General features: G+C 42.8%; 1 protein-coding gene across 6 annotated transcripts in view; it reads left to right on the top strand.

The window, feature by feature from the left end:
- PLAGL1 (PLAG1 like zinc finger 1) overlaps positions 1 to 27,746 on the top strand; it is a 50,665-nt gene that overhangs the window by 13,650 nt on the left and 9,269 nt on the right. For 3 of the 6 annotated variants that reach the window (XM_075748291.1, XM_075748297.1, XM_075748292.1), the window contains exons 2-5: positions 6,738 to 6,780; positions 22,440 to 22,595; positions 23,661 to 23,773; positions 26,060 to 26,209. In XM_075748291.1, the coding sequence (XP_075604406.1) occupies positions 6,762 to 6,780; positions 22,440 to 22,595; positions 23,661 to 23,773; positions 26,060 to 26,209 (438 nt within the window). In that variant the 5' untranslated portion in view covers positions 6,738 to 6,761. Of the gene's footprint in view, positions 1 to 6,737; positions 6,781 to 18,618; positions 19,515 to 22,439; positions 22,596 to 23,660; positions 23,774 to 26,059; positions 26,210 to 27,746 lie in introns of those variants that run through there. The other 3 variants (XM_075748294.1, XM_075748293.1, XM_075748295.1) reach the window with 3 other exon arrangements.

The following is a 27,746-nucleotide window of genomic DNA, read 5'->3' as shown; positions in this document are numbered from 1 at the left end:
ACACAAGTATATGCTATTTTATATGATAAATTATATAATGATTTATAATTTCATGTTTTCTCTAGTGAGGGACTCTACATGTTGCGGATACAAAATGCACGGAATTTTACTGTTGGACATATTTGAAGAGTTGTACTTAGCATGCACTAAATCTTGATTGTGGATGCACATGTGGGACTAACACAAACTTCAGAAAAATCTACATAGGTTTCTCTCAATGGAGATTTTGGCCCTGCATATTCATTTTCCCTGTTAGTACTCCATTAATACTTAAATCATTTCTATATCATTATGATTTTCCTTCCTGTTCATGAATTCAGGAGAAGAGAAACTATGTCACAGCAGAAATGCAGTTAGCCCAGCACGAGCACTAGCAGTAGCCAAAAGAGAACAAGTAGGGACACTAGTGGAATGCTAATGCTGTGTAATAGATGCGTTGTTTCCTGAAGGTATGTTTTCTTCTGATGGATGCAACCTGAGGCATGAGGTATGCTGAAAGTTAAACCCTGGCAAACGATTTCTGTAATGGGGGAAGAAAGTCCTTCCTGATTTAATCTTGGTGTAAGTAGGTTAAGTGTGGTTTTCCTGTCACATCTTTGCTTGTGTATTTTAAAGACATCTGCAACCGTATTACTTACCATAGATGTCTTGAAAAAAATGCTTTCACTTATGTTTTACCTTTACACAGTTAAAATGTGGTAAAACGTACTTAGACAACAATGTCATCTCTGTGGGGCTGTTGTGAATCTATAAATGGATTGTCCTGGACATTCTTCTGAGTATCTGAAGTATAGCAGCATCCACTTTTCTGCTGCATGAGTACGGTGGACAGGTGACTTAACAGCATCAAGAGTCTTCTGATGACTGGTTAACTAATGCATCTCTTTGGCACACAGCATGAAACTGAGTTGCATTTTTTACTTGTATAATATTAGATCATTAGAAAGAGTATGCCTGTGCTGACAATTATCATTGTTTTTTGACATTGTTTTTATACAGAAAGTAATGTAAGGAATTCTGTAATAACCTCTGAGGGCTTGGGGTGGGGCAGATGCTGACTGGTTTAGAACAGCCATGTTTCCACTCACCGTGTTCATATTTCAACAGCTGTGATCCAGCTCTTTGTGTGGCAAAGGTCTCTCTTGCAAACAGCACGTTGTCATGTCTACAGATGGCATCATGATGCAACCATAAGGGTATCACCCACAGTGTCAGTGTGGCAGTATGAAAGGTTTTCCTGTTACTGCCACTTATGTCTCTTCCCACATCAGTGCCTGCTTTTCCTCTGGCTTTCTGGGGCATGATGCCAGGGAAGGTAAATGTACCTCTTCTGGAAGAGAGTCAGGTCAGCGGAATAGGTCCCTCACATGAACCCATGTGAGAATGCTGTGGTGTTACCTGCGGGACGGCTGTCTTGAACAGCTAGTTGTAGTTTTATGTTGCAGACGTTGCAAAGGTCCCTCACAGAGCAGTTTCCTGGCCTCCCTTGCCATGGAGTTTGTCGTCTCTGGTGAAGATGAGCTTCAGGGCCAGTGAAGCAAGCAGTGGTTGGTAAAACTGTGTCATCCTCCTAGAAATCTGCAGTGACCTGCAGTGGATACAGGACTTTAGGTGAGAACTACATTCAGAAACTTTAGCCAGGTGTCATCATAGTATTTTCCAGGTGCAGGAGGAGTAGAGTGTGGAGCCTTTGCTGCCCCTCTCACTCCCTCTCGATGCGAACTACTGGTAAGCAAGGTAGTTGTCAAGGCTGTTGTTGGCAGCCTTCATGGATGTCTCATGTGCATCATGAACAGCCCCAGAGGTCTCGGGTGGGCTGGTTTCCCTTGCTGTGCATTTCCTTGTGGGAGCCACCTTTCCTTTGGTGCAGCAGTGACCCCGATCCTCATGTAGGTCCTCTTCATGGACAATACCTGGAAGCTGGCTGTCTGATTTCATTACTCCCACATCCTCTGCATCAGAGCAGAAGGGGTAACAGGCATTGCCTTTCCCACTGTGGACCTTGGATGTCCCAGGGCAATCCCCCCACCATAATGCATACCCATATAGTGTGCCCACTGTAGTCACTTCTGAAACACAAAATGCGTAGTCTGTACATTTGTGACAATGGTGGAACAACTAAGAAAAGCAAAACCTAAAATCCTGACTCCTACACAAATGTACTCTGCAACATGTCCTTCTCCTCGATAGGTGGTGCGGAACCCATACTCACTTCCTCTAACTGGCACATAACCACTTGTCACTACTACAGAGCATTGAGCTTTTCATCATCCAATGCCTGTAATCACTGTTTTGCTATCTGTAGACTGTTAACCATCTATTATACTTAACTCATCAAGTCCTATTCAACCTAAATGTGCGAGCTAATTTCCTGATACCTGAAAGCCTGTTCAGAACCTCATAAGGCTTTGCCTCAAATTTTCAGGGCTGCAATTTTCAAGTATGGGAAACATCCCCCACTCTGCTGCTCCTCCTCCTCTTCTGCCCATTCACTGATGAGAAAGGACAGTTTTTTAAGAGCAACCACAAACAACTTGTTTTGGCTGTGTGGGCAGCACAGCAAATTTGGCCAATATACCTGCAACACTTCACATAAAGGTCGATGTGGTATGTCAGTGTGGTCTGCAAGGAGTAAAACCACAGAAGGTTGGCCAATGGGACTGTTAAACTGAGGCCAGCATGGCCACTGGCCAGCCATCTAAGTTTAGATTAACAAGTGACTGATGTGGCCAGAAACCACCAGGCACTGTGCCTGGTTGGCGCAGCATAAATGGCTGCCATGACCTACTGCATGTGTTGGAGTCCTTTTGATTGGGGGGGCAATACACTGCACAAGCGATGCCCTAATGCGGCGGAGGGCTGCCCTTGAAGCAGGAGAGGGACTTGTGGTGGTGGTTTTCTGCAGCTAGGAGGACAGGCAGTTCTGGGTCCATGTTGAGGGTAGCTGGGGAAGAACTGGCATAGCTTATGAAGGAACTAGTGGTTCTGCTTACACTCCCTTGCTTCTGCAAATACAATTTGCTGTGCTTATCCTCACTCTGTCGGAGATAACATCCTGACGGACTGCTAGAAGAGGAGCAGTTCCCTGTGTTGGTGCACCTGCTGCTCTGTTGTTCTGCAAGTGGCTTGTGTTGCAGTGACTGGGATGCCCTCACGGAGGTGTTCCCTCTTGGTCTGTAGTCTCTGTGTCCTCCCCAAGGGCTGGACTTGGGCACTACAGGGTTGCTGCAGCTAATGCTGCTTCATCAGAGGACTGTGCAGGGGAAAAAAAGAGAAAGTTTCCCAGGATTAGATGGCCTGTGGAGAAAAAACACCTTGGTGATTTATGTTTATCCTCTTCGTAGTGCCCTCATTCTTTGGGTCAAATCTTCTGCAGCAGAGTCTTGTACCTTCATCCGCATCCTAGGAAGACTGTTAGGAGTAGAGCTCTGTACAAGGTGACCTGCCTGTACTGGTAGGCGCCTTTAATACTGTGAGGGGTTGCAGGTAGATGACAGTGCCACGGACCAGTTCCTTCCTGGCTCCAAACTGCAGGGGAAGGCAGACCTGTCAGCATGGGCAAAAGGGCTTGGGAAGGAAGAGCCAGCCTGTGCAATAGCGCTTTTCTACTGTGTTTTTTGTAGCTGCTTCTGGGTAATAAGTGAATGGAGAACCTCCTCATGCTTCTGATAGCTACCCCCACCCCAGCAGCAGATCAGCCTTTTGATTGCAGCAGAGGTGTCTCATAGGTGTTTGTGTTGCTCTGGATTGTGCTGTTCTTCATCTGAATCCCTCTGATGTCATTCTGACCTATTGCAGTCTCTGTGTCAAGAGGTATGGTCTTCTGTCCCAGCCAACATTTGTGCTCCTTCTTCTCCATGCCCCCTCCTCTACCCCCAAAGTTATACCACAGAACAATTCAACGAACTGGGGTGTTATGGACCACAGTGTCACTGGCACATGGCTGGATGGCAGACATGTGGGGAACGGGGAGACGCTGAACTGAGGCTGGACTTTCTCATGACAGGAGACTGCTGCAGACCAGATGTGGGAGGATAAAGGTACACTACTGACTCAAACCGTATGGAAGGGGAGAGGTTGTTGTGTTGTGGTGGTGTACCAGGTAATTGCCCTGCAGATTGAATGCCAGCACAATTAAATCCTTTTCTCAAGTAATTCAGTGCGAGGATGAAATCTTCATTAGCTGATGGCACTGCTTTGACAATGACAAGATGTAGCCCACTGTTTCTGGGGATGACAAAAGTTGGCATGTGTACAGTCACATATGGATGCCATTAAAGTCCACTGTTTCCGCTGCAAGGCCTAAATTGTTAGAAATTAGTACCACAGACAAGTGCCTCACTCTCAGCTAGAATGGAGTCAAACTGCAGAGTTGTTTTTTTTGCAGAAAGAAAGTGTTTTCTGGCTAGGACACTTGCTGCTTAGAGGCCTGCTTTCAGCATAGCTTTTTTCACCTGGACAGAGGACTTGCTGATGTCCTTTTAGTGTGTGGGCCCCATTACTGCTTCTCTCTCACATCTCCACAGTCCCAGAGACAAAAGCCAGTTTATAATCTCTGTGTTCACTGGAGGCAGCTGTTTTGGCAGAGAACAGAGGTTACAGAAGAGAAGTTGATATTCTGGCACTTGCGTTTCATGCCTCATCTGCAGTCCCCTTGATCTCAGACAGAAGCGATGTACCAGCAGCCCGCCTGTTCTCTGCCTGGCTTCTTGTCAAAACAGACAAACTGCAACTGCAATACTGTAGGACTTGATTAATTTGCTGAAACATAAGCATCTAGTGCTGTCTGAGATACTCTGGGTAGCCAGGGCAATTGAAGTGTCTTTCCTTGTAGTGTCTTCCCTGCTGAAGGTCTGCTGATGAGCTGCTCCCTGTCAGTTTTATCCCACTGATGTTAGGGAATGTGTGCAGCCCAAAGGTGGGAGGGATCTTTTTGGTTTTGTGTTCAAAATATGAATTTTCTGCAATAAAGACTGCAGTATACCTGCCAACTACCCTTCACCACCCACCATTGGAAATCACTCTAAAATGCAAACCTTGTACTTGTCTTCTGTTTGGTGAAGGCAGCATAGGCTTGAAAGACATATTTAAGCATGTGGGAAGGAAAGACCAGGCAGTTCTTTATATTTTGACATCAGAACTCTTCCAAATTCCAGAGTGCAGAGCATCTATAAATTGTATTTTCTTTACATACTGTCTTTTATGCTAGGACTGACAATTTATATCCTGGAGGGTTTGGTTATGTCGTGATGAGACACATGATAAGATAGCAAGTCTAGTTTACTAACTTTCTGTGTCCTGATTTTAGGATTGGATCCATGAGCACTTAAATGAGGATATGTAAGTTTATCAATTGCGAACTTGCTAATGCAGTCAGCATACTTGTTATGTTGCCCAGTAATGATGATCTGTATGCACATCATTGTTGAGTACATGCTGGGGGGAATGCTCAGCATGGCTGCTTTTGTATGCAGGGACAAACAGCATGTCCTCAAGCTAAGACAGGCAACTTCGGTGCTTACAATGGATCAATAGAAATGTTATGTTAGTATTCCTAAACTTGCAAATGGCACAAGAGTGTGTGGGGAGATTTCAGCAGATTGCTGGATCTCGCCTTCCTCATCCTGCTTATGGGCAGCCTGCCAGAGTCACAGCTTCTTCCTTGGCAAATTCTCATCAGCAAGCCACTGACTCCACTCTGCCTCATGGTGCTCTGTATTCACCTTATCTTACCGCTTCTTTACCCCTTGAGTCTGTTTCCTCCTCTGTTCTCAGTATTCTTTACTATCCACTTTTTCTGTCATCTTTATTGCCTTCTTCCATGCTCCTCCTCTCTCAGTTCTCCCATAATGTCAAGTATCTTACTAGCGATCATTGTGTTTTTAAAAATGAAGATGTTATCTTTGACCCATTTCAGTCAGCAATAGAATACTGTTGTCTTCATCAGAGGCAACTTTTCACCCTAAATCATATATACATACATCTTCAAACCCTGCCTGAAATTTTCAAGACTTGTACAGGACACAACAAAATGGCATAAGCTGATATGATTTATGCTGTTATTTGTATGCCTTTTATTATTTCAGTTGTTCCAAGTAGCCTAATCCACACATTGGGAACCCATTATGTTAGAGGCTGCTCAGACAGCCCCAGAAAAGACAGGCTTTGCTCCTGTGTGCTTATAGTAAAATTTCAGTCAAAAACCAGCAGATGAATGGGAGGGAAACAAAATGAACAGAGTTCAACAGAAAGCTAGAAGTCTCCAGAAGTCTTTCAAGAGAGCAAATAAAATGTCTTGTCCTGTATCTAGTTAATATTCCCTTTGACTTTGCAAGGGTGAGAACTCTGAAGATGAATACCAAAAATAGCAGGCTTAAACACAGAATGGTATGCAATGGGGTAAAGCACATGGCGCCTGAAAATTCTGTTGTAATAATAAACGTTAATGAAGAAGTAGGATACAGTGAATTGCTCTTAATTAAAATGTATTACATTAATATTGTAAATTCACATTGTTTGTGAAATGAAGTGGAATCGTTTATTAAGGAATAAAAAATGGATGGATTTACTCTTTTTCTCCACAAATTGAAATTCTTCCTTGTTCGATTTCCCTAGATGTGGTCTCCTCATTTCCTAAGGATCTCTAAAAAACTATGCATATAACTAGCATGAGGTTTAAATGTGAATAGTGCTAGTTCAGAAAACTGATCATTCTTTTTTTCATTTATTTTATGTAGGTTTCCTTTGCCTGATCTGTAAACATGTCCACAGACCTGCTATGTAAGTACATTTCCGTCATCCCACAGTGATTTTTTGTATCATATGTTTTTATCAGATTCCCAGATGTGCTTATGATTGATGTCTTTTATCTTAAGCATAAAGTCTGCTTTTACATTTGCGTTTCTTCTGAGACATCTGTAGAACAATATTACCATTATAATCAACGTGATTATTCTTGGAATAAGGCATGACTTAATATGAGTGAAATTGTAAAAATCTGGCGCATCTATAAGAACAGACTGGTTCATTGAAACTTAAAAATTGCAATACTATCTCAAATGTTTTATCTATCTTTGGCACAAATACCATCCCAGATGACTACTGAGTGATGTGCTTGGGGTTTTTTATTCACTTTGTAAATTTAACTCCTGTGTTTCCAAGGCATCATTATCCAAGCCGCATCCAAATCTCACTCCTCATCTCTATCATCTGTCCTTCTTTTTCAACAGTAAAGAATATACAAGTGGCATATTCCTATATTTTGCTGTTGTAACTGCTGCAAAAACCTGCCGCTCAGGTCTCCCCAATACTTGCACGCTCTCGCTCCAGCCTAAGCTATCTGCAGCATTAAGCACATTTTCTATGCTTATTCACCTCATGTACATGCTTTCTTTTGGAGTCCCTCCAGTGCCTCAGCTGCCATTTTTTATCATTGTCCCTGAGGGCTGCCCAACTGCACACTGTGCAGTATAAGAGAGGGGAATTTTCAGGAACCCTTTTTATCAGTCTCCAATACTTCCTCACAGAACAAAGAAAACAAAATTTTGGGTCAATAACTGTAGTCTGTTAATAAATGTAAAAACATTAGTGGCAGATAGCAGCTATCTGTGGAGGTGATATCGGTACTTCAAGTTATTTGTGAAAGTGCATTTTTTGAGCTTTTTCTGCTAACTGGCAATTTTGGGGCATGCTTAAGTGCCATTTTAGATACAGGGAGAACTCTAAAATGAGGAAAGTAATATGCCTGACTCCTGTGTGCAACAGGCAAAACTGCTGTCAGGAGTGAAATGTTAAAGAGAGACTGCACTGTGGTCCTGCTCAGAGTCACTTTAGACTCCTCAGGTCTACTCAGATGTTTAAGCTGGTTTGACTGTTTCAGCTAATTTATGCCCTGGCAGTTTCATTTTTCTCTTTGGTTTAGCATTGGCACCTCTCTCACGCTTTCCCTAGCGGTCAGTTGGTTAGAGAAGTTGTCACCTGAGAAGTTGAAGGAGTTGGGTGTGTTCATCCTGGAGAGGAGAAGGCTCAGGGGAATCTAGTCATGGTCTTCCAGTAAAAAAATGGTGGTTATGGAGAAGAAGGTAGAAGCATTTGTCTCCACGAGGATGCACTGTGACAGGCCAACAGGTGATGGCCACAAGTTGCTTCAGGGGAGATGCCCTTAGATATCCCCTGATATAAGGGGTATTTTTACCATGCGATTGATTAAACATTGGAATAGCGAAGTGGTGGAATTTCCAGTGCTGGAAATATTCAAGATACGGCTTGACAGGGCTCTGGATAATGCTAATCTAAGGGCCTCCTTTCCACAGGAGGCTGGGCTAGTTGATCTTCCTGATTCTGTCTCCACAGATCTCTTGCAACTTAGATAATTCTGCAGTTCTGCATTTCCTTGTGTCCTCTGTGCAATGATCAGTCATCCCTACCACCTGTCCCTGGTCTTCTCTGTGTCCAACTGTGCCCAGTTCTGGGCTTCCCAGTTCAAGAAAGATGGGGAACTACTGGTGAGAGTCCAGTGGAGGTCTACAAAGATGATTAGGGGACTGGAGCGTCTCTCATATGAGGAAAGGCTGAGAGAGCTGGGTCTGTTTAGCCTGGAGGAGAGAAGACTGAGAGGGGATCTCATCAATACTTGTAAATATCTAAGGGTGGATGTCAAGAGGATGGGGCCAGGCTCTTTTCAGTGATGCCCAGCGACAGGATAAGGGGCAACAGGCACAAACTGGAACACAGGAAGTTCCATCTGAACGTGAGGAAAAACTTCTTCACTTTGAGGGTGACTGAGCACTGGAACAGGCTGCCCAGAGAGGCTGTGGAGTCTCCTTCTCTGGAGATATTCAAAACCAGCCCGGATGCAATCCTGTGCAAGCTGCTCTAGGTGACCCTGCTTTAGCAAGGGAGTTGGACTAGATGATCTCCAGAGGTCCCTTCCAACCCCCACCATTCTGTGAGACTGTGATGCTCAGTATTGTACCACTTGTGGTGTGGCAGGTCCTGTGACACGTGGTCATGCTAGAGGGATAGACATTTGTCTTCTCACTCAGAGACATGTGAATAGTGCTGAGGCAGTACCAGTGCTCAGGGGACTTTCCGGGTGCAAGCTGGTGGGAATACATTTGCATGTGGGGTTTGTGACAGCCAGGTGGTGCTTTGGGAATGTGTCAGTGCACAGGAGAACACTAAAGAATAACATGTCAAATCTGTACAGATGTGAAGTGACTCTAGATCTTGATGTTTGTTTTTATATAAATAAATAATATGGAGCCAGCCCATGAGTGTAGTACTGGTCTATTCTAGCAGGCAACAACACCAAGGCGTGTTTTGGGGATAACATCTATGAGGCTCTGTTCCAGGTAAGGAGTTTGGATGTAACCAAATTGGAGGGGGAAAAGGGAAGGAGGTGAGGAGTGTTTTGACACATGGAGCTGATGCCAGGTGGTTTCAGCACCAGGGGACAGTCTCTGGCTCTTAATGTTTAGTAGTAGACATGTAGACTAACCACCCAGTCCCTAAGCCTGACCACAGCATCAGCTTTCACTAATGCTTGGTTCAATACAAGGTCAAATTCCAGGATTAAAAATCTTGTTCCAGATCACATTAAGACTAGATATATAAATAAAAAGAAAAAAGTCTAACCAAACCAGACCAAAACCCCTTAGATTCCTAGGAAAAAAACCCCTGCAGTCTGGGGTAAGTTGCACAAAGCAAATGTCATGGGCGCACAATGTGGCTAGACCTCAAACTCCAGCAGCTAAGTCTTCAAGTCTCTGGAAATAAACCGAAAAAGCCAACATCCCAGTGAAGTTTTAGCACGATGAATTTGAGGTGTAGCAAGTGTTTATCTGTTTTAGATGGAGAAGCTAAGGAAAAAAAGAGAAGTTTATAAAATGTCTGGCAGCTACTGAGGCTTGGCTGGTTGGGGAAGCAGCGAACTTCCCCTGGAGCTTGTTTTTCTTTTTATCCTTGGATGAACTAGCGCGCAGTATATTATGCTGCCTGAATGTAGGGGTTTGTCACGGTTAGCGCCGGGGGCTGTCCCGGGAACGTAGGAAGGCAACGGGCATGAATGGAGCACGCGGTGGTCAGTGGGGCTCAGCCTGGTCTTCGGGAAACCTGTCGCTGCTCCTCTGGTCCAGCGAGCCAAAGCTGGGCAGGAAAGGAGGTGGGTCTTTGATCTCTTTGTTGTAGCTGCTCTCTGGGAATTTGCTGAAATCAATGCCCTGTTTTCCTGAAGAAATGAATGGCTATGCCTAACTAGCTTTGTGAAGCGCAGGGAATTCACCGCTTCTGTTTATTGACAGCTGAAAAGGAGCACATGGTGCTGAATGGGTCCTCTTGGGGAAACAAAACAGAGCAGAGTTACTTAGTTGAACAGAGGGACATTTGGGAAAGTCTGCCGAAGGAGGATGGCACAGTTCCTGCCACCTTGTACTAGCATAGCCTGACTTTTTGCTAAAAATGCCATTTTAAATAAGGTAAGGATTGTTTTGATTTCCCATATGTAGCGTGATTATGAAATGTTTGCATTTATGTTCTGGAGTGCAAAAACAATGTTTGAATTGTATTCTGTCATGGGAAACACCTAAGTGAGTCTTGTGCTGTTTCTAGCCTCTGTGTATGTTCATTTGTTCTTTATCTAATGGTGATTAATGAATATGAAAAGTACTAGGAAATAATTTGGTATCTGGGTCTTGCAGTCAGGCCCTGAACATCAGTCATTTATGTAGGCTATTATATGCAGTTCTTTATGTCTTTGAGAATCAGCCGAATTGCATCAGATGATTTCTTGACTGGTACAAATCGCTGCCTTAATACTTTCACACAAGACAGTGACTAACAAGAGGGCCTGTCTGGCAGAAAATCTGGGAATCTAAAATCCCTTGAAATGTAAGTATTTATTTCCAAATATCTCTTTCTATGCGTAGACTCAAGGCAAAAGATGGACTTACCACTACGCTTTCTGGTTTTAGATGTACAGGTTTTTTGTAAAGACAGCAAAGAATAGCAAGAGGAGGAGGATGATGAAGCAGCAGTATTTTTTCTTCATGGGAGTCCAGAACAGTTTATCAGACCAAAGGAATTTGGTGTGTAATTCATATGTAAATTTTCTACTGAAAACAGGAGAACAAATTGCCAGAGTTTCTGTATTAGTTTCTGTGGTGACTGAAGAAAAAGGTTTCTCAGCTTACGTAGCTACAACTTTCAGGTGTGGCCAACTTATGGCTGCAGGAAAAAAAGTCAAGTAATGTCATTTTTTCCTTTATCAGTTCAAGTGTAAGGGCAAGCTCCAAATGGAATAATCGCTGTCATGTGAGTAGGAATTGCTGGTTTTGTCTTGCGAACCTGCTCCAAAGTGTCTGTGTGTGTGTGTGCAGTTTGAAGACTCTTTGAGTAATCCCCTCATTTTGGGGGAAGTGCTTGGGAAGATTCATGTTTTATCAGAGTAGTTTGTGTTCCTCAGTCTGGTATTTTTGCTTTGAGTGACTTTGAGCTAGTAATCTTACTAGTTTTGTCTCATTTTGCTCTTCTCTGCAGCAGATAACTTATCTGTTTTTTCTTGGAAGCATTAGGGCTCCGTATGCAAACATGCCTTCTTTAGAATACTTTGCGATCCTGAAAATGAAAATACATTGCTTAACTGTGGAGTGTCAACATTGTTGCTTGTAGCATCTGCCTTTAAATTTCCAAGATTTTCAGAGGGAAAAGCAAAAAGAAAAGCAAATACATTGGTGATTTTGACAAAGACGTAAAACATTGAGCGCAAGCAGGCCGATACTGGTGTTTGTGAGCTCTATTGTCATCATTGTTATCCAAATGTGTTGAGAGTGTTTTTTGACCTCATTTAAGTGTATTTATACATGATATGTGGAAGCTGCTAAATTTTAAAGCTAATTTAAGGTTAACATTTGAGTTGGAAAGGAGGTATATTTGTAGGTCATTTTAATGCTATAGTCTAGATGTGTCATGAAAATGTTGGGGGTTTCTGGGTAGTTGTAATGGGGTAAATAGAAAAGAACTACGGTCATGGAAAGCTCAGTTGATTAGAGCTTTTTTAGTTAGTATAATGGAGAAGAAAGTAGATGATTCATGTGTGACATGAAAGGTGGCATTTGTTCTCTGTTACTTGGGCGATAAGGCAGGACGGAGTGTGTTATGTTTAACTAACTCATGGACTGTGTTTAGGCAGAGAGGTGTGTAGGGAAGTACATGGGGATGTTTTGGCAAGACAGCTGTCCCTTTGCCTCTTCTAACATCAAGGTTCTTCATAAAATAGGAATATCGTTGTGACCTGTTGGCAGTCTTGAAGTGGAAGGGAGTATAAAATAATTGATTTCCAATCAATAGAGTAAGATACACCAAATGCAAAGTGGGATATGTGATCATACACAGCTCTAAGTAAATACGCATGTTAAATGACCAGGGTTATACAAATATGTATCTGAGGAATGGTGCGTTTCCCCCAAGGTGGTGCCGTTACCATCTGTTGATCTTGTTCTTTGAGCTAGGAAAGTATGAAAATGGGAACAAATTCTTTGCAATTTTGCTTTGCGAGGTTGCTTCTTAGATTCTAGTAATCTGTTATTTTTGTGACTTTTGGAAATACTTTTAAGAAACTACAAATTAATCAGGAACAAATGTAGAAAAAACATTTGGATTTTATTTACTCTCAAACTGAGATGACTGTCAACAGGAGAATAAATAGGGCTTCATGGAGATACATTATAATTTGAGTTTAGAGTGCTTCATCTGCAGAAAAAAATCTGCAATTTTTTCTAAACCCACAAATTTTTGCAACTCTCAGATGTAATTCTCCAGTAATATTCTGTAATCGTGTACTTTGTAATTCTCTACTTTAGAGAACTAGAATCAAGGCTGTCCTTATACCTGAGGAAAATAGTTACTATAAGGGAAATGTACTATACTGCTGCCTAATCTGCTGCTGCCAATTTTATTATCCTTTCTTAATCAGTCTGTTAAAGTAGCTCAGGTGGACATAATTTCTTTAGTACAGTATCAGTCAAGACATTAGATAATTATCTTATGGTTCCCATTAAAAGTCTTTAGAGTAGAAAAAAGAAGTATATGTTAGATCTCAGGAGAAAGAGATCAAGCACATGGAAGCACAGATACAATACTTGCACACGTGAGTATTTTTTTCACAGAAATACATTTTTGTGTCTGTTCGGCAGCAGAGCTTCCCAGTGTTTATACTTTTATTTTCTAAAGAAATCACTTCATGCCTTAAAAGAGAGGAATAATTTAACAGGATCATAAAGGCTAAGGATGAGAGTCTTCTACCCGTTTCATTCCCAGAAAAGCTGGGAATGAAGCATCCTTTTAGTGTTGGAAATGAGGCAAGTAATAACAGAAGTTGTGGGCTGTGTCCTCTGCTATGAAGGTGATGCATAGTAAGAGCTAAAGCTGTTCTGCTAAGCTGTTAATGACCTCTCATTTACAAAACCCAATGCTTTTGAAAGAAGACTCCTACATTTCTGTATTTTAAATACATGCTTTAGGATTCATTAGTCAAAAAAACCCCAAAAAACCCAAAAGCAAACCCAAACCTTTTTTTTTTGTTCTCTTGGGTGAATTGGAATACCAGTAGGAGGTCTGGACAGTTCACTGAGAAAGTTAACTGATTTTCCAGTTTTATTCAGACTTAGTTTCCACTGAATGTAAGATGGATTGGAGTGTTATTTCAGGATTGGCCCTCTGTCCTGGTTTCAGGACCCTCCAAGGTCTCAGCCCCCACCAGTCTGAACCATCTGTGTATTCAGTTCTCCACACAGACTTCCTTCTTTCATAACGTGGCTACTTGCACACCAGGAGAACTGAGTGTATCGGCTTCTGCCTGCAGAAGCGGGTCCCGTGGTTTTTACACTGCACTTTTATTCCCAGTAGCTGTAGCTTGCCTTGTTTAGTTATAACTGCCTCTAAAGACCTCAAGTTCTCCAGCCACAGGATGACTACAGCATCTCTTCTCTCTGTCACGCCAGGCTTCCTCATTGCGTCCTACAGTGACCTCATATTCTCCAAAGCGTGTCTGCCTGCCTGGTTCTTTCTACCAGTAAGCAGCTGGAAATGCATCCTCACCGCTACCGTCTTTGCTGGGAAAGTTCCTGCAAGTCCACGTGGAAAGTTGTGCCACAAGTAGAAGAGCAAGAATCAATTTGGGCTGGTTTCCTAAGAAGAAGTGGCTTTTGTCTGTCACCAAGCCTTCCACCAGTTTCCTCCACATGTCATCTGGACTTGGTGGCCAGTAACAACCAAGTTCAGTGAAGGAGAGAGAGACCCAATCTAAGGTTCCCTTTTAAGGGAATGTTGCAAGGGTTGGAAATATTTCCACTAATTAATACTAAGCATTAGTCATTAGAATTGCTGCCCTTTGTTTATCAGAATTGAAACTGTGGTGTTGACCTGCCATGAATAGAATTGTCAGCTGTATTAATGCACTTGATATGGTGTGTGTAGCTGCATGCATGTGTGTTTATACGTACATACATTTAGGAAGACATACGTTCTTGGGGGTTTTTTTTGCTAGAACAAAGAAGATTCTGGTGTCTGTTAAATTGCAGCAGTAGCATTAACATTATACAGTAAAATGTCTGACACTAAAATAAATCAACCAGCCTGCCAAAAAGCTCCCCAAAAAAGAAAAGTTTGAGACCAATTAAAGCTACTTTTGTGGGGGGGAGGTAAAACTTGTGCTGTGGGAGATGTAGATTAGGGGGTCCAACACGTGGCCCAGGAGCCACAGGGTGCTTATGAGCAATTTGAATATGTCTCTCCTGATGGCTGGCTGTATTTCTGTGGACAGAGGGATTTTAGTTTTGCTGTCTGCAGTATGGGAGCAGTGCAGTTCGGACAGTGCTAGTGAAGACCTACAGCAAGAAGGTGTCGCAGCCAGGAGCCACAGCCTTGTGCCAGGACCAGCTGCTGCTGACTGCTCGTTGGAGATGAGCAGAGTGCAACGGGAAGGTTTGGCTCTCAGGAAGCTTTTACTGGGCATTAGGACCAGGCTACGCTGACTGAGGCTGTTTCTCGTAAAAAAATGGCAGTTGTTGCTGTGAATTTGCCTTTAACCACCTCCTTTGTTTCTGGATCTAATTTCATACGATTTCATGCCAAGCCAGTAGAGGGAGGGGGAAGAGAAGGAAAAAAAAAACCCTGAAAAATCCAACTACATTTTTCAATTTGATCATTTGAAATGTATTCAGCTTTCAGCAATGAGAGAAGTCTCTTTGTTCGTGCTGATTAGAAGCTATTACATGTAAACTACGGGAAGTGACTTCACTTGAACTGTGCTTGTTATGTGTATGGGTTCTGATAGCAACCGAACCCCATGTGGTGTACCAGAAATGTGACATGTACATTTAAGTCCTAAGAATAACCAGAAAAAGATTTTTTTTTTAATTAGATTTCAATCAATCAATCAATGCTTTGATCTCAAGTCATTTTTAAATGAATGAACCTACCAAGAACTTTGATAAACTGGTTGCTCAGACTGCAGAGTGAAGTTAAACTTGATAAACACACCTACATACCTTCCCTGCTGTTTGGTTTTGTTTGTTTTTTTGTTTTTTTTTTTTAAGTTTGTGGGAAAGTCCTATAAGCTTCTGCCCTTTCAGGTGTTCAAACAGTGAAGGTAACTTCTTTTGTTTTCCCCTCCTAGCTGTGAAGTTTGTAAGATACAGCAGAGCACAGGTATCCTTCTGCTGCACAGGCATCATGAGATCCTCCTAAAGCTGCTGTATGCAGTCACATCGTCGAATTTCGCAGCTCGGCTGTGCTCCTTGAGGCTTTCCTAACTGTTCTGCTTCTAAGATTTGCTAGACAGAAGGAGCGTGGTAGAAAGCCCCGCTGGGGTTGGTGGAAGGATGACTTTTTATGGGAGGCTGGTTAAATTCCTTCTGGCTGTGCCTGTCATAGTACTTTGTGGTCGCCAGGCAAAAAAACTTACTGTTCCCAGATGTGCTCAACTGTCATCACGATTACTCCCTATTAGGAACTAATAATGAATCATAGTTGTTGTTATCGTTTATATGTTTGTATAACAAATAGTTTTGGAGTTCTAAAGAGTTTACATACTTAAACTCATGTCTGCCAGGAAAATACATGCATGCTTTGCGTTAGAAGATTTCTTTACAGTCAGATAAGTGCTGAACCTCCCTTCTAGAGGCATCCTTCCATAACAACAGCTGTGCAGGACAGGATCATACTGCTGAGAGGCAGGAGCGGGTGCCTTGACGGATCATCTCCCACTGCTGGAGACCCAAGGATGTACCCTCTCTCCAGATCTTCTTTCCTCTTGAGAACGAAGGCAGGGCACAGGGAGAATGGAGGCGGGATGGGGGAAAGTGTCACTGCCCATCAGCACCTGGGTCAGGATGCCTAAGGGCTGGGCTCACCTGCAGCGCCGGGTCCCCGTTTTAGGGAATTAGCTCGACCTGCTGGTCTGACTGAACATATGGGGTAACAGTAAGCCATGTTTGCTGTTTGAGTTCTCTGTTTCTGTCTCCAAATATAGTAACTAATTTTTTAAGTTTTACATTTTGCTAGAGTGAGGTCATGTTCCTATGAATATGTTTAATGTTAAGAACGATTGCTGGGATGTTTGCAAACCACCTATGGTTCTCCTTCCTGGGGAGAGAGAGCCCCAAAAGAGGTGTAGGTGTTTACTCGCTGGGTGCCGCTCACCCCTGTACAGGACCAGGACTCCTCCTCCCCCTCTGCCAGCATCTCAGAGGCTCTGGTCAACTCACCTGCAAGCTGGTGTTGCCTCAGCAGCATGTTCCACTATGTTGGTGCTGGTGCCACCGGATAGAGACTGTGAGGCTTCAGGGTCTCCGTGTGTGAAAGACATGGGAACTCACTGCTTGAAATCCATTGAAAGTTTCCTCCTCAAGCACTTAGGACTAAATCTTTTTTTTTTTTTTCCCCCTCCTTTTTTGGGGGAGTTGTTATTTTGGATGTGGGATTATGGAAAATACAATGCCTCCTCCCCAAATAATACGCTGTGAGGTGTGTGAATGTGCAAGTTTGCAGTCTTTGCTCAGGCGAGCAATTACGATTGCAAAGTCAGCCTGGACTGTGGTTTCCTGATTTATTTTTAATTTCTTTTTTTCCATGCAGAACTGAGCAGTTGCAACTCTGCTAATACAAAGTTTCATTCACCTATTTTTGTGTTGCACTAGGGGTCAGTTACTACAGTTAAAAAGTGAAAATCAGTCAGTAGAAAATTTAGCATGACAAAATATCAGAAGTTAATGGGATTTGAATAAAATCCTCATCTTCTGAATTCTGGTAATTATAATGAGTTTTATTTGACTAGACTATAAATAGGATGAATTATTAATCAGTTAAGAGCTTCAGCTCCTTTGTAAATGCACTTTGCACATCAAACTTAGGACAGGTAAGGCTTCTTTCATAAATGTTTTTTACAGAGGAAATGTGTGGCATTGGCCCACAATAATGGGAAAATAACTTGGCATTACCTCTTTGGTAATTGAGTGCTTTGAATTTTTGCCAAATAAATTATATTGTGGGACAAGGTTTTCAAGCTTTTTCCAGCAAGGGGTGCTGCAGAACAAACCGTAGGGCAGGAAAACCTCGTGTACCTTTGTGTAAGAAGAACCAAGGCTGGCATACTGCACATGCAATATATCTTACCACAGTCTATCATACCACAAGGTACGTATGCGGCATTCCTCTATGTGAAAGCTGAACAAGGCTAACGGAGCGGTACAGTTTTACTCTGGGATAAATTACTCTTGTTTGCTATGCAAATCCTATGATTGTAATTAGGCTTGGATTTGGACGGCTGTGTACACTGATCTTTGTTCCCTCTGCGCACGGGAGCTAATTCTAATGCTGCAAAACAGCACAGCAAATGTCGCGTGCTGCTCAGCCAGACGGTCCTTTCTTGTGGGGTGTCTTTGCTCCAAGTGGGCCTTTTAAAAGCAATGATTTGCCTCTGCCTTCGCAGGGCACGTAAATAGAACCGCAGGCATCTTGTGGGCCACTGAAGTGTTCAGGTACTGCAGAGTCTCGCTTGAAAGTAGAGAAAACGCAGGAAGGACTGCCTGATAGGCATCTAGTTTTAGCAAACTGGTTTTAAAAAGTGGTGTTCTGTTGCTGATTGGTTAAGGAGCTGGTGGTATGTTCGAGCTATCACGATAGTGATTGCAGTTCCTAGTATGGCTATGTATAGCTCCCGTTATCTCTGCAGCCGGACTTTGTGTAACCGCAGCCTGTGGCTCCTTGCCCACGCTAATGAGCTCTTCCCGAGGCCGGGCTGTGCCTGTGGGGGTGGCACGGCACTCCGACCGTGCCGCTGTTTTGGTAACCCGAGTTTGTTAACTGTGCTGGAGTCCAGCTTGCCTGAGCCGCCGTGCCAGTTGGCTACTGCTGGCTGCGAGAGCTCATCCCCGTGCAGCGTGGCCAGCCGCAGAACCGTCTGGAGGACAAGGCAAGCTGGCCGCTGAGGCTGCCAGGCTGTAGTCTGCAGCAAAGGAGAGCTCTCACCTAGACCTGGACTGGGGGGAAGCACCAGCATGGTGAGGACGGTACAGGTGAGCCACACTCACAGCCCATTCTCCTCTCTGGGAACATGGTCACCGGTGTTGCGGTCAGCCTTTTTCGGTCAGCCCGTGTGGTGGGAGTGCATCCTGCAGGCAGCGGGTGCCATTTTCCAGTGACCCAAAGAACAAGGGGAAACTGTAGCTGCCAACCGTGCCTCCTGACGGCTGGGCAGAAGTGGGAGCAGATGCGTTCAGGTGCAGGGGTACCAGGCTGGGGGCGAACAGGAGACATACCCTTCTCGTAGCCCGTCCGGCAGCCGTTAGCAGGGCACAAGCCCCTCATCCGTGCCGTAAGGTGGTGGCTGCGTGCCCGGTCCCTGGTCGGAGTCTGCACTTCCACCCGTGCTGGGCTCTTCTGTACGCGTGCCTCCCCACTGCCACAGTGGAGTTCAGCAAAATAAAAATCTTACCAGCTACAGGATCTCATAGCTTGTGTAGTTTTATCTACAGGTAGATAAAAAAGGCGTTATTTGGAACTTTTTCACAATCCTTGCAAAGACATAGAGAAAAAACAAAAAAACACCCTCTGGGGACAATATAGCACTGATGCTCTAAAGATACAGTAAATGACATGATCTGTTTTTAACAGCTTGTAACTCGTGTGAATCTCATTTATTTCTTTTTGTTGCCTACTCATCTAAATAACAGCAAAGCAGAGGAACACAGGCAGTTTTACTTTTTCTTGCACGCTTGCACGTTATCAAGTATATCTGTAAACATGACATCAAATCCATTGACTTTAGTTGTGTAAATACAATTTAGGGGAGTGGGGAAACTGTCAAAGCATTAAGTGATGTACTAAAGTACCTAACAAAAAGCAGAAAAAATACTCTTCACAGAAAGCAATTTTTCTAACCAAGTGTATTTCATTCCTAGTGCTAATATGACAGCGTGTGTTGTTCCCATAGCTGGATGCTCCATCCTTCAGAACAGGTTAGAGTGTGTTCTCAGACTGTTGTTGAAAAAATTGCATTTTACTTAAGCAGCCAACTTAAAAGGGGGCATAAAATCTGTGTGGGTTTTGCAAACCAGTGCCATACTGCAGCTGTGATAATGCATATATTCCTTTGCCAACGGCATCTGTAATTTAGCATTGAAATACAAAGGCTCATGAGTTGGTCTGTAATTATCTCTAAGGAAGAATGTGAACTTGACAGTTTTGTGCTATTAGAAATTACAAAGACCCTTGTTCCCCAGTGTAGTCTCTAAAAGTTATTACATTTTCAGTGGTCCGGTCCTGTGCTGCTGGTACATCTGGCAATTTTTAGTGCGCAGTAAATTCAGTCAGGGTACTCTGAATGTACGTGCTGGTGCGGGATCAGAAATACTGCGTAGCTAAGGTAATTCTGGAATGCCTGTTAAATAACTAAGTCATCTAGTTATCTTCATATCCTACGTAATGAAACAAAATCCTAGAACAAGCCTTGGGCAGCTCCAGATATTTCAAGGTGCCTCGCCGCAATACCAGGTCAGAATCCCATGCCAGACTAGCAAGGTGCTTAAAAAACACTTGCAGCTCTGCAGCTATTTTCATTTAGTGCTAGCTGACGGCTTTGTCATGCTGGTGAGGCGTGCCTCCTGGGGAGCTGTCTCTGGGGCCACCAAGCCTGGTAGCATGCTTGGCACCCATTTCGATGCAAAGTGGTCCCAGATTTTGGAGGAGTGCATCCCCAGCACCCACACTGCGTGAATCGCTTCAGACTTTATGTCTTGGATCCGGAGGACCAAGGAGGGTTAGCTAATGGGGTGCTAGTGCCGAATTTGGAGGCCGATTCAAGGGAGATCCTTTTTCCCTGCTTTCCCTTTCCAGCCTTCCTGTGAGCTGCCCACCCTGGGGCCTCCATCGCGGGCACTGCCCCGGGGCGGCTGGAAGGTTTGCTCAGGAGCTCAGTTGTGATGAATCACAGAGGCATGGCATGGATTGATAAGGTCGTGTACTTTACGATTAGATACATCCTCCCTCTAACAGCGGTTCTTTGTCTCCGTTTTGCTTTTGGTAATGTTTTTTGGCAGTTTGCATACAATGACTCTCCAAGCAGGAGCTGTTTGACTTGAAACAAAGTTGCTGTTATTCTAGGTAAGATCAGGAAGCCCTCATAATTTTGTTGCCTTCAGAAGACATAGATTGTTGGCAATTTATTTAAAAGTCAATTAAGTTAAATCACCAAGAAAAGATTTTTTTCTTGCAGCCTAGCTGTAAGGGACTTTCAGGTACGTAAACCAGTGTGTAACAAGAAAAATCTGCCTTGCATTATTTATTTTTTGTGCATTTTAAGTGATGGTTGTAGAGTGGCATGTTCTTCATCTGTAGCAGTAGCAAAAAAAATCATCTATTTCAGCTATTCGTAGTGCAGGTGTGCAGTCTGGGAGCCATGGCAAAAGAAAACTATTACATGGTCCCCACATTGTTGAAGAATATGGACTACTGCAGTGCCTGCAGCCTGACCAACAAGCAAGTCTACCTCCTCATGGAGGAGGTGAGATGGAGATGGAGAGCCCAAAGAACTCAGTAGGAACACTTCAGGTTTATTTGGGGAGATTTTGGACTAGCCTCTCAAGGCGTGTAATTTAGTCACGTGCCTACTGGTGCTTACAAACTGAAACCTTTTTGAGCTACCCTGAATAATGGCATTTATGGTGCTACTGTCCTTTCTCAAAGACCATGTCCAATGTCTCTCCAGGCGGTGTCTCCTGAGCCCTTAGGCTTCTCTTGACCTCTCTTTGGCTATGAGCCCCTGTCCGGGGTGAAGCCTCACCTCTTCTGCCCCAGTCTCTGCTGCAGCGTCCCGTGGCTCCCTTGGACTCGGCTGTTCTGGCTCCCCTTCTCTGCTCCTTGTTGTTGCTTACTGAATAGACTTGCTCAGCAGAGTTTTCAGAAGTAAATCAAAACGAGGTAGTCCTGGATGACCAGTATCAGCTTTTCCTTTTAACTCAGTCATAAAGCATTGTTGGCTCGCTGATTTGGTTTCTGCTGTCTAGAAAAGGGTTTTATGCAAGAAGTTCCCTTTTCCCCATTGCCCTGTGTGACACTGATGCTGGGATGACCTTCTGCTGGAGAGTCTCATTGCTCAGTTGTGTCGCTGCTCCATATGAGTTTCCCTGGCAACCAGTTTGAGCTACGCTGAACCAAAAATATCTCACTGTGCTGGGGGAAAGTCAGTTTGCAGACATGTATTTCTCACTAATGCCTTCTGTGGATGGTTCGTGTGTTCAGCCTGCAGATGTCATTATTGTGAACTGCTGACAGGGAGATGTGGCGTCGCCCTTTTGCTTACTTCCACAGGCTGCAGGGTCTACGAGAAGGCTGCCCTTGCACAATTGTCAACTGAGTTGTGACTATAAGACCCATCATATTCATTTTTCATGGTAAACTGAGGGCCTCTCATTCTACTGAGAATGGTCTATGCAGGCTCACAAAGTCACAGTGATCTTTCTTGGACTCCTTGGATCTCTGCAAATTACCTTGGTTATTGCTAGCAACTTTACCCTTCTCATTTCTATACAAATATATGCACTTTTATTTATAGGTGTGCATGCTGCAAGCTCCAGTTTTGCTGTCATCCTAGTCTTCAAAGGCACTGTTTGCAATACCTCCAAATGATCACGTGTATAAATCTCTGGAGGCCAGAACCCACCAATTTGCACAGGAGAGAATGCACAAACTGGAGGTCTTGTTTCAAACCTTCCTAGTTCAGTTTTGGCTTGCAGATAATCTTTTCACTACCCAGTGTAGAACAGTGGCGTGAAGAAAAGCATTGGTAATTCAAGATGCGTTCTCAAGGTGACAAAATTAGAAGAGACTAAATGGGAGAGCAGCATGCCATTTTTAGTAACAGGTTCCCTTTTCTGGATTTGTAGGGTGTGAGGATTGCGGTAAAAGCCTTATAGGAGAATGCAAACTCCACGGACCACTCATCAGGGCTAAAGATAGGGTTATTCCTAGCCGAGCCCGTCTCACCCTACCTCATTACCTCACGTTGCGAGTGTTGGAGCTGCGAGCTGGAAATCAGCAGAGTAAGTATTTTTGCTCTTTTTCCCACATCTGAAAAAGAGGAGGCAAAAGTACTAACACTGTTTTGTTTTCATGAATAACTCAAGCCATAATCATTGGGTATTAACAGTATGAAGACTATTTTCAACTGAGCACAGCTAAAGCTCACATTCAGCAACTGGTTTTTATGACTGATTTCTAGTAACTTCGATGCGTAGACTGATGGCAGGACATTAGCCAGAGCTGGTGTGGCACTTAGCTGTGAGCAATCAGTTAGCTCTGTTCAGTCAATACAAGTTTAATGAATGACGAATTTGTATCTAATACTAACAGCCATGCACCATTACATAGTTTTTTCTTTTCCCCATGCATGCAAAACAGGAAAGAGTATTCAATAAGAAGTCAGAAACAAAATGGTAAATAACATCCCTCATCCACCCCCTGCAAACTCAAAGGAACACGGGGTTAATTTGCCTTCTACAGCATTTTCAGTTCATATTGTAGAAAGACTGTTGTTTCCTTCTGAAGGCAGGGGAATTTGAATGCCCAAACTTCAACAAGGGAACGGCATCCTTAGTGTGCAAATTTTCCACAGCTACCTGTGTTAAATTAGTCCCACCTAGACTGCATTGCAGAAAGAGAATAAGATGTCTATTGTGTTGCACCATTGGTATCGGGCGGGGGCATAACTAAAATGATTAAGATGGCTAATGCTGTGTTTTTGTAGATTCTCCTCACTCAGATTGGGAGAGAACAACCTTGTAAATTATGCCAACAAGCAGAGTGCTATAACATCAGCTTGTAGATTGAAGAGCGTCAACACATTTGTGTTGCGTACTCAGTTTAATATCCTGTCATGGATTTTAGGCGCTTTTGTGTTCAATCTAATACCCATTTTTAAAAAATCTCTGTACATATTTATATCCTTTTTAGATTCTTCCCATTAGAATTATTTACCTGGGTTATTTGTCTACAGGAATTCATATGTTCTGCACTATTGTGTTTATCTCTATTTCTCAACTGTAAATATACAAGATATAGTTTGTGATGTCTGTATTAATTTTAGACTGGTCTTCTTTTATTCACAGTCCTTGGAGTATTTGCAAAGAAAGTAATACAGAAGAGAACACAGTTTGGTCCTTATGTTGGTCAACTGTCTACAAAACTGACCCGCTATGATGAGAGCAGGCTCGTCCTGCAGGTAAAAACCCAGTGACTTACTATGAAGTGCATATGTATCTTTAACAGCTCATGTATTTATGTATTTTAACCAGTCAATTTGCCGTCTGATCTAGTTAATGAATTGTACTTCTGATCTGTAGGTAGGAATGTAAATCACATTACTGGACAGCACAGCATAACCTGAAGTACCATGATGTTCCAGTATATTGTGTTTTCTAGAAGTTCTTTGTCCTGCTTTCTCGTTTTGCCACTTCTGGGGTGATTTACCCATCAATCTAACAGCTCTTGACAAACTTTTCACAGGACACGGCTACTGAAACTATAGTACTGTCTTCCCAGATAAAACAAAAGGATTTGTGCTTAACACCATGCTTAACACCATGGGAGGGTTAAGTTTGTGCACTGAGTTAGCAATAGTGGCAGAAATAGCAGTGGCACCTACTAAGCACCTGCTTAGTAGGGAGGAACAGTGCAGGGATGGGGAAACACTTCTTAATGATGAGATTATATATAAACTTTGACACACAGTAACTCAGTTTATTTAGTCAGATTGTTGTTTAGGGTTGGTACCATCCCTTGCTGCGTGTGCAGATACTGATCATCTCCTCTGGACCGTGGCGCTATTGTTTGTACTTTATCCAGCACAAATAGTGGCGTCTCAGGGCTGGCCTAGCTTAGACATCTCTACATGCACATCCTTTCCCACAGGAATTCCTTGGGAGTGATAGTTGATTATAATCCTCTGCGCCCCCAGTCTTTGCATTTTGCTGCATGGGGTCACACCTGAGCACACCTCTCTGTCATACAGTGAGTCTGTGGTCAAGCCACAGCCTCTGCCAGGACTTGCCAACAGGTCATGGTTCTTCCAGAGCCCGTATTTCGTTTCAGGCCCTCTCACGCTCCAGGAGAGAGGGACCCTGCAACAGCGGTCCTGTGACAGGCTTTATGTCTTGCTTTCTCCAGAAGTTTGGGACTGGAAAACACTGTGTGTTGTGGGGGAAGGCATAGATAAAGATACTCCTGTAGTTTTGTTTGAGAGCAAAAGTAATAGCTTCAGTAGTTGCTGTAAACTTCATTTGCTCATGGAAGTCATGTGAATGGTCTTCCAGGAAAGTAACGCCGTCCTTCTGTGGGATTTTCATGGCATGTTGACACCAGAGAGGATTTGTTGTTCTCCATAACTAAATTTCTTCCATCTTTTTATGAGACACTTTAATTCTTACAAATGCAGAAAACACAGTCCTCTAACAAGCTTGTGAGCACGGATGAGCTAAGCACCCAGTTCCTTCCTCTTCACCAAGTCATTGTAAACCACACCCTATCCTCTATCAGTCAGGCCCGTTTGCTTAAAAGTATACAGTGATAAGCGCAGCTCTGGCTGATGAATGGACTGTTTCTTCAGAAGAAGAGACCAGAGTCCCAGGTTTCCTACATGACAGCAGTAGCTGCCTTGACTTCTCCCTAGCAGCATTCTGAGTGTTTGACCAAACTTGTCCAACAGGCAGGTGTTTTCATCGGAAACGTGACAAAGTTAGATAAGATAGTTCCCAGAAGCAATGGAAATGCAACTTTTTTTGCAATTAATTGATCGGTTATGTGGTTAGTAGAACAGATACATGCTGTGCTGACATCTGTTGTGCAGATTCAGCTGTCTGTGCTCAAGACTATATTGCAGAAAAGCACTGTCTTGTATGAGGTCGGGAGCATTTGCCATGTGGAGGCATTCTCTTGGAAAGGAATCTAGGAAGAATGAAGTAAAGCAAAAATAAATAGATCTTTCTGGCACAACTGTTCATTCATATTTACTTTTGCATTGTTAAGGGGAAAAAGAGAAGACTGTTAAAATGCCATTATATTGTATGTTACCTCTCTGGACTTATTACACAAGTTATACAATTGTTCCATGTAAAATGTAGCGTTAATGCAGCACTGAAGTTTGCGATTATCAAGTACTCAGGAAGTACATTAAGGCATAAAGCTTATCTTTCTACCTGCCTGCACTTAGTTCTTATAATATTATCTTTATATAACATAAAAATGATGAAATATAAACTGGAAATACATACAAAGGTCTACAGTTATTTTAGTAGCTGGGTGCTCGGCAGATATTCGTTCTTCGCTTTCTTTTGCACTCAGTATTCTTTCAGAGTGATCTATTTCAAAACAACCATGATTTCAAAGGACATATGACCAAGACAGAGTAAATAACTGATAGCCATGATTCCAAGTTAAAGAAAACTAATGTGCCTCTGTACAGGACTTGGTTTTATCATGTTGTTTCTCCTGTCCTCCCCCTTTGTTTCAGGTATTGAAAGATGGAGGGAAGTACTTTCTGGACACTCCCAATGAAGACTGTGGAAACTGGATGATGTTTGTCCGGCTAGCCCGGAACCAAGAAGAACAGACCCTTGTGGCTTATCAGCACTGTGGAGAAGTCTACTTCACAACTGTTAAGGTAGTTAAACCCACATTGCTTCACCCGTCATCCAAATGGAAATCTATAGGCAAAGGTTCTGAAAGGCTAACCCTTTTACAGATGAAAGATTGGTTATATTCTGCCAACTGGATCTTTATTACATACCACCTTTTATATCAATCTGTAGTTAAGCAAGCAGCGTATGGCCTTTTGCAGTAAAAGACGGTGTGTACTTGCTGTTGTGGGTAGTGAGGAAACTGAGCAGAGGGAAACAGAAATATCATTCATGATGGTGGTGTTTAAAGACCAAACATATACCTTTCCTCTGTTACATTTTTGGACGCACATTGTATTCTGAGCACAATTACCAGGTGCTCAAGAGCAGGGTGCTAAGTAGAATCTTTATGTACTATTTTCTAGTCTCATTAAATCTGAAGACTTAACTGCAGAACTTACAATACTGCAATGTTGCCATGAAATGATCAGTTTATGTTAAGAGATTCTGGACTGTGTCTTTGTCTGAGGAGAGAGAACAAAATACTCGGTATTTACAAATGACACTGGAACATATAGTCTTGGTTTTTGTTGTTTTGGCTGCTTTCTCAGGCAAAGTTTGTTTTAATCAGAACTTACTCTTTTGTACACTTAGGAAACTAAAGTCTGTATGTTGAACGTTCATTTTCTCCTTTTTTATTCTTAAGTTAATGCTTGTCTGTCATTGTGAGCAACATTAAAAATAAAAAAAAGAGAGAATATTAGTCAGAAGAAGTTACTGTGGGATTAAAATCCAGCATTTCAATTTCATTTCCAAGTTGGCACACATTTCTGTGGGATAGTAGTGTTTACTTCTGTTCTTCCATTTTTATTTCTCCACCTGCACGATGAGAAAAATATTTACCACACAGTGATGATGTGAGAATAAGGTAATTTGGATTAATATTAAAATAATTATTAAAAAAAAAAAGAAAATAAATGTAAAACAGTATATGCTAATCTGAGATCTTGTTTAGACTGTGTTTGAGATTCTGATGCAGTCCATACCATTTGAGATTTCAATTTGATTTTAAATGCACGCTGTACTTGTAGAAGTGACAGGATTAATAATACTATATTTGGGAAGCATGAACAAATGCTTTTCTAAGAAGTTGTAGTTATGAACTGGTAACTTACAATTTCCAGTATAATTTAAAAAGTATTGAACGAGCTCTTTGCTGACTTCAGCAGAACTCTGCTCATTGGTATTAATGGAGAGTTGCATCCTATATACTGACATGAAGAGTATCTTAGGATGAGGAATGTGTCTTCAAAACTTTACTGTGCTGTGTATCATAGGGAATTACTTTGGTTTTATTTCTCCTGGAATCCCAGTGTTATTCAGGGTACTGTGGCATCCTCCAGATTTTGTCCTGGTCAGGGAAAGTGATAGCCTTTTGCTACGCTTAGGCACACCCTGCTGGTCACAGCGTGAGGCTGCCTTAGGGCTGGTTATGAAGATATTTTCTCAAGATGTTTTGAATAAAGTCTGTTAAGTTGGGAGTAGAGGGATTGGCTCCTCTCCCCACTGTTTTTACAGAGA

Source organism: Balearica regulorum, chromosome 3 (genome assembly GCF_011004875.1).
Source record: "Balearica regulorum gibbericeps isolate bBalReg1 chromosome 3, bBalReg1.pri, whole genome shotgun sequence".
NCBI lineage: Eukaryota > Metazoa > Chordata > Aves > Gruiformes > Gruidae > Balearica > Balearica regulorum.
The sequence above is the reverse complement of the archived record's forward strand: the minus strand, read 5'-3'. Positions and strand labels throughout refer to the sequence as shown.